Raw genomic sequence first — 7,798 nt, forward strand, 5'->3', positions numbered from 1 at the left:
AGAGAGAGAGAGAGAGAGAGAGAGAGATAGATAGATAGATATGTATGTATGTATGTATACACACACATACAAACATTACAAGTTATCTATTTATCGGGCGGATATGTGTAAATATATTCCTTTGAGCGATTTTATAATTAAAATATTCCAGATTTGATAAATTTGGTTAACTTTATAAATAATATATACACACACACACATATATATATATATTGATTCTTTACATTCATCATCATCATCACCCTAAGTCTGTAGAATCTACGTCGATCAGTAATAATACTACGGTGTCCACGCTTTAAAAAAAATCGGGTTAAAATGTCACATTTTACAGAATTAGTTAAAAAATATTTTACTCATACCCTTATTTTTTGACTTATCTCGTTTCCTATTTCCATTTAGGATAGGTTTGATAACTTTTTAGAAAGGAAATATAAACCGATATATTATCAAGGTAAGGTGTACAGGTTTCTTACTAATAGAGTAGTTTTTGTGGCTAATGAACCTCATGTGAATTACAAGATTCGACCACTGATACACATAGGTCTTCACCCGAATATACAAGTGTATTAAGTTTATTGCTCAGAAATTAAATATTTAAGACACTGAACCGCGTAAAGAAAGCAATGTGCATAGTGCAAGAACATTTTTAAAAAATGGAAATAAATAATATCTTTTTTTAGCTTTTTAATGCGTCTTGCAGTAAATATGTTAACACTAACTTACGTTTTTCTTTTTATCTTTTAAGAATTTTGTACGTTTTATTTTCCACATTAATGTAGTTCAACTAGATCTTAAATTTTCAGAAAATATAAGAACAGATATTTTTAAAGTTTAGTATATTTCTAATATGTAACCACCAAATAAGGTCAATGAAAGTTTTATCTATTTTGCGACTGAACTGAAAATTTCAAAGCTTAATGCCTAAACATGTACTAATTACTTCAGTTTATTTTCCTACTATATTTTAGATATCTATTATTATTTACGAAATATAACCTAGTTATGTCAACCACATCTTCGTCTCCAAGTATAACTGTTGTTGTCAACAACAACGAAGAAGGTTTTGACATTGTTGCTTGACATGCTCTAAATAACAGTTAAATCTCCCTGACGTCTCACCCTACTGTCTTGACGTAAAAAGTGAAAAAATTACATTTTGACACTTGTTCTTCTTTGGAAAGAAAAGAAAATATATGACGGCCAATGCTGGGGTTCCTAAGAAGCCATGGGATAATATATATCGGGAAAGTAAAAGACTAAATGATTATAGTTGAAACGCCTTCTTGATCAGGATTGGTCTACGGCTAAACTATAACGAAAGCACAGCTGTTGTTGCTAATAATTTATTCTTGGCAACAAATTCCATAAAAGAATAATCAAAGAAAGTCAGATGCTAAAAACCTTTAAATAGACAAGGTTGGTGCGAGGAAAAAGAAATACAAAAGAACTAACAAATGGTCCCATTTCCAGCGTTCTCCTCGAAAATATTTCCATAGTTTCTGTTTGTTTATTTATTTATTGTATTTACCTCTCAAATTTCAAAGCGTTTATGACTGGGTGTTTATTAAACTGATTGCAGTTTCCCTGCAAAAGCCAAGCTCTGTGCTCTTATTTAACAAGCTAGAGTCATTGCGCTTTGGGAAGAAACGGTAAAGAAAGAAAATATAATTTGATATTTATCGCGTTTAGAGAAAAAAAGTGCCGAGAAGGAAATTTTGGCATAGATTCATAGGACCTATTTTGCATAAAACATAAACAATGATTTGAATACTGACAATGAATTTCAACATTTAAATTTGAGGAGCCTTCAATTATACCTGCCAGATCTTGGAATATTCTTGTAGGTCTCATATTATTTTGATCTCATGATTACACCAAATTTTTCTATATCATGATTGAAAAGAATTTATTACATCAGTTATGAACCTTTGAAAAAAGCTACACTGCAGTTTTCATATACCATGCAATCCATACTTCTGCACAACTATCATCTATGTCTTCTCTTAAACCCAAAAAGAAATCCAAACTTTATAACTACTTTTATCCATTGATATTGTTTTATTCTTTTACTGGTTTCAGTCATTTGACTGTGGTCATACTGGAGCACTGCCTTTAGTCAAACAAATCAACCCCAGGACTTACTCTTTGTAAGCCTGGTACTTACTTTATTGTTCTCTTTTGCCGAACAGCTAAGTCACAGGGACATAAACACACCATCAATTGTTAAGTGATGGTGGGAGGACAAATGCAGACATACAAATACATACATACATACATACATATATGTACGATGGGTTTCTTTCTGCTTCTATCTACCAAATCCACTGACGAGGCTTTGGTTGGCCTGAGGCTTTAGAGTAAGGTGCCAAGGTGCCATGCAGTCATCATCATCATCACCATTTTCTTTTAATGTCCACTTTCCATACTAGCATGGGTTGGATGTATATTAATATATTGATATTAACATAAACACGGAGCGTTGTAGCATTATTACAGCATCACAATACTAACCACACCATCAGATGTTGTTATACACTGCTGATCACAATGCACTTCCAATTCTGTCTTGTTTGCGTCATTCTTTTCCATCTGGACCCAAACTGTTTAACCAAATAATCTTCCCATCATATAGGCCTTCCAAGTAACCTTTCCCATCTCTTGGATACCACTCAGCAACTGCATGGATCCAGCTATAGTTTGTGAACCTTGCAACATGTTCAACTCAATAGAACTTATGCTTTTGGTACTCTGTGATCACATCAATTACTCTACTCCATTCTCAAATTATCTCATCTCAAATATGCTCTCTTAACGATATTTGTAGCATGAATCTTTCCATGGCTCTTTGCATTGCAGCCAATTGATATTCTGTCTTCTTCGTAGTAGCCCATATGTCTCTTGTGTATTAGAGCGCAAGTTGGACTGTGCTGCCGAAGAGTCTGGCATTATATAAATATTATTATTTCTCCATTGAAAGCTATGTCAGAATTGATGTGGCTAAGAAAGCAAAACATACATTTGAAATGAGAACCAATAATTATACCTCAAATGGTATAAACCTAACTCTAACCCTAACCGCAAATACCAGTGAAGGGTCCTGCCTAAAATACCAGGTTCTCCTCTTCCTCACAGTAAACTAATTTATTCTATGTTGTGAACTTTTTGTGCTTACTATATGCCAAAGCAGACATTCACAAGTTACTCTGAATTTTGTTTACTTAAGACAGTTTTAACTCAGTACTAAAGAGTGACTGACCTATTAACATAATATTATTTTGATTGGTATTATAGCAAAGATACCAGCAGAGTCCCAGACACACATGTAGCTGTTTAGGAATTGAACCTGAATCACTGTGATTGAATGTGGAAGCACGCTTAAAGACCCAAACAGGATTTCATCAGGGATTGATGATATCACCCAACAACTAACATTAAGAAGTTTTTATCGACAGTTGTGCAGACCAGCAAAAATGCAAGAGACCCAGCTGAAGCTTAACTTGTTAGAACCTCAGTTGTAAACAACATATTGGAATGTCATAAACAATTTTGTCTTTGGAACCTTTCTTCAATGGCCATTAGGTATATATAGATCGTTTGTCTGGTAACTGACCAATGGTTGTGACTCAGTTGGTCAACTTGCTGCAGGAACGGATCTTTACCTTTTGGCCGGCACATTTTGAGTTCAAATTCTGCTGAGGTCGACTTTGCCTTTCATCTTTTGGGGGTTGATAAATGAAGTACCAGTTGCATCCTGGGGTCGATCTAATCAACTGGTTCCCTCCCCCAAAATTTCAGGCCTTGTGCCTAGAGTAGAAAAGGATATTATTCATGTTTTATGAGAAATTGAATTAAATATGAATACTTTATATAGGTAGTGTTCAATGATTTGATTCCTGCATCTATCTTATATTTTTTACCTGTTTCAGTCATTTGACTACAGCCAAACAAATCGACCCCGAGCCTATTTTTTTAAAGCTTAGTACTTATTCTATCAGTCTCTTTGTTGAACTGCTAAGCTATGGGGATGTAAACACACCAACACCAGTTGTCAAGTGGCAGTGGGGAACAAACACAGACATAAAGGCACACACTGATAGATAGATAAATAGATAGATAGATGTGTATGATGGGCTTCTTTCAGTTTCCGTTTATCAATTACACTCACATGGCTTTGGTCGGACCAAGGCTGCTGTAGAAGACTCTTGCTCAAGGTGCCACACAGTGGGACTGAACCCAGAACCATGTGTTTGAGAAGCAAGCTTCTTACCACACGGCCATGCCTACCAGAGTCTTTCTCTCTCATACTATTTTTTCTTTCTGAGATTGTAGCAAGATTTAAAACTGAATCTATGAATTGCCAATTTAAAATGAGTTTAGTAACATCTTTTTCACATGATTGGTTGAGTAATGGACCAATCAGCAGCCAGATATCACATGATGCATCTTCCTAGAAGCCTCCAGAATATTCTACCAACAAGGCCTATAAATAGGCATGTTTTGAGCACCAAATTTCAGTTTGTTGCTGTCTGCAGCTAAGCTAACCACATACTCATTTTTGCTGCTTTTGCCAGCCACTTCATCAATCCTTTCTCTTATATCATTCCTCAGGAATTCTCCCTTTGCTTTGCTTTTTCTGCAGTTGTCAACTATGGTTATTCAAAAAGAATATCAACTGAATCAACCTCACTGTCCTGGTCTTGGAGGGCTTGCAAAACACACAGGCATAACCCCTTCTTCCAGCTATGTGTGTATAAGTGTGTGCATTGCCTACAAATATCAATCATTGGCCTCCATAACAAAGTCTGAAGATTTATTAATTTTCTTGGGGAAGATACAGCAGTGGATCCTGTTGTCTTCCACCAGTGTATTTACAGTTTAAGTCTGCAAGTCTCCTGCTTTCTCAAGTTTACCCTTGAAGCACAGTGCCTAGAGATCCTAATTTGGGTAACCTCGGGAATATTTGCAAGTATAAGGGTAAGTTATAAAGTAGTGCAATTTTTATTTGCATTACTTTCTGGCAGAAAAAAATAAAACATTTAAAAAAAATTTGACAGCATATTTTATATGTCTGTTTCAGTCGGTAACACATCAAGGCACACACACACATATATATGTATATATATAGGAAATATTCTCAATATAAAATAGTGTACATGTAAACACAAAAGAAAACTGCCTTCAACAGGCAGTTTTTACACGCTATATATATATATATATAGAGAGAGAGAGAGAGAAAGAGAGATAGCATAAGAAACACGATACAAAGGGACATAACAAAGAGATACGTCTGTATATTTCAAGTTACCTCCCTTGAATCTAGTTCGGCTTGACTCGAAGCTAAAAGAATTGGAATTGCTAAACGTCCATCCTAGCAAGCAAAAAAGTGGACGTAAAACGATAATGAATGAATAGATAACTAAAAGATTTCTGTTCTATGTTATAGAGATAATGTTATTTTCCAAGACTGTGCTTGAAAAAGAAATTATAATTGAGTTGTCAAGGCTATTTTTTTTTATCGTCAGCAGTGGAGGCTATTTTCTTTTATCGTCAGAGAGCGTAGCTGCTAGAATAATAGGCAGGGCGAAGTTCAGAGAGATTCTACCTTTGTCGGTTACAAAGGGCCTCTCTCTTAGGGTGAAAGGCAGATTGTATGATGCCTGTGTGCGAACAGCCATGCTACATGGCAATGAAGCATAGGCTGGCAGAAGACATGCGATACTACGCTGCGTTGGACGGGCAATGTCAGTGTGCATGTACGACAGAGATTAAGCGTCTTGAAAGAAAAAGTTGGGCATAAGAGGCATCAGATGTGGTGTGCATGAGGAATGACTGTTGGTACGGTCCTGTGATGCGTATGGATGAGGACAGCTGCATAAAGAAGGGCTGATCTCTAACTGTGGAGGGAACACGTGGAAGAGGTAGACCCAGGAAGACATGGGATGAGATGGTAAGCATAATCTCTAAATATGGAGATCAGCACTTCTTTATGCAGCAGTCCTCATCCATATGCATCACCAACAGTCATCTCTCTTGCACACCACATATGATGCCTCTTATGCCCCATTTTTCTCTCAAGACGCTTACTCCCTGTTATACATGCTCACTGACATCGCACATCTAGCACAGCATAGTATTGCATGTCTTCTGCCAGCCTATGCTTCATTGCCATGTAGCATGGCTATTCACACACAAGCATCATACAATCTACCTTTCACTCTAACACTAGACTATGCTGTACCATGTCATTGGCATCGGTCACAACTACAATTTCTTTCACTTGGCTTGATGAGTCTTCTCAGGTACAACAAATTGCCAAAAGTTGCAATCACTTGTCATCGCCTGGACTAACCTCTTTATCCATAGCCACCTAGTGGCTTCTGCAGCTTCAGTAATGGAATTTATGGCTCTCTTCTTTGCAGCATCAATAACTCCAAACCCAATCAGAGAAAATCTACCTCAATGAATTTTAACCCATGCAAGCATAGAAAAGCAGATGTTATAATGATGATTTAGTCTGCAAAGCATGACAGCATTTCCAGTCTGACTTGCCATCTAGGGTACTGAGAGAAATCTCTAAATGGTCGTTCAATCTACTTGAAATAGGAGACTGCTCTTCCTCAAATAATGTCCTCCTAGTTTCATCAAAGATAGTCACAGTGGATAATGTAGTTCTAGACAAATCGTCATGGAGGTGCATAGTTCAGTAGTTAGAGCATTGGGCTCACAATCATGAGGTATTGAGTTTGATTTCTGGACCAGGCTGTTTGTTGTTCTAGAGCAAGAGACTTTATTTCATGTTGCTCCAGTTCACTCAGCTGTAGAAATGAGTTGTGATGTCACCGGTGCCAAGCTGTTTCAGCCCTTGGATAACATTGGTGGCATGGAGAGGGGAGGTTGGTAGGCATGGGTGACTGCTGGTCCTCTATAAACAACCTTGCCGAGACTTGTACCTTGGAGGGTAACTTTCAAGGTGCAATTCCATAGCTATTCATGACTGAAGGGGGTCTTTACCCCAGATAATCTTAGAAATAAGACAGTATGAGCATTGCGGGTATGCTGATGATCAACTCAACTGGAGCTGTATAACTTACACAGTGATATAATAAAAACATGTATTTCTATATAACTGTAAACAGAGACATTTAGCAAACAGGATATAAACAGAAAATAGGAAAATGAGTTTATCAGAAATAAGCTCTAAGTACACCTTCTTTCTTGGTTCCTATTTAGCCAATATTCATGTTTATATCCAATGTAGAGAAAATTGATTGAACAAAATCCACATTCATGACAATCACCATCATCATTGATGGAGTGGAAAGAATTCGTTTGAGAGAGGTTTTCATGACTGGATACCCTTCCTGTTGCTAACCCTCACCTGTTACATTCCCCTTAGCCAAACATGTTTGCACAGAACACAAGTAAATGACACAACTTGTATGACATTGAAGCTTACAGCTACAACACAATGCCAAGACAAGGTCTCACACACACACACAAAGGGTCTTTTAGTTTTTGTCTACCAAATCCACTTACAAGGCTTTGGTCAAGCATGGAGTTATAGTAGAAGACACATGCCCAAGGCACCACACAATGGAACTGAATTCAAAACCATGAGATTAGGAAGCAATTCTTAACCACATAGCCATGTTTTCAAATTCTTTGTACAATGTAAGCTTAATAAATTTTGAAGAAATAATTTTGTTAATCAGAAAATCTCTAAGGTAGAAATAACTTCAAAAGGGCCAAACAAAAAAAAAAAAAATTCGTTTGTGACAAAATAACACAAAAATAGAAA

General features: G+C 36.6%; 1 protein-coding gene and 1 long non-coding RNA gene across 3 annotated transcripts in view; one reads left to right on the forward strand and one right to left on the reverse strand.

The window, feature by feature from the left end:
• LOC106875145 (zinc finger CCCH domain-containing protein 14) overlaps positions 1–786 on the reverse strand; it is a 29,913-nt gene extending 29,127 nt beyond the window's left edge. Inside the window, exon 1 of one of the 2 annotated variants that reach the window (XM_014923146.2) lies at positions 724–786. In XM_014923146.2, coding sequence (XP_014778632.1) covers positions 724–771 — 48 coding nt within the window. In that variant the 5' untranslated portion in view covers positions 772–786. Of the gene's footprint in view, positions 1–359; positions 488–723 lie in introns of those variants that run through there. The other variant, XM_014923147.2, reaches the window with a different exon arrangement.
• A 183-nt stretch (positions 787–969) lies between these two features.
• LOC128248107 (uncharacterized) lies at positions 970–3,868 on the forward strand. The gene is made up of 2 exons (XR_008264375.1): positions 970–1,840; positions 3,292–3,868. It is a non-coding gene; the product is annotated as an uncharacterized LOC128248107 (long non-coding RNA).
• The last annotated feature ends 3,930 nt before the right edge of the window (positions 3,869–7,798 follow it).

The sequence above is a fragment of the Octopus bimaculoides genome, chromosome 6 (assembly GCF_001194135.2).
Source record: "Octopus bimaculoides isolate UCB-OBI-ISO-001 chromosome 6, ASM119413v2, whole genome shotgun sequence".
NCBI lineage: Eukaryota > Metazoa > Mollusca > Cephalopoda > Octopoda > Octopodidae > Octopus > Octopus bimaculoides.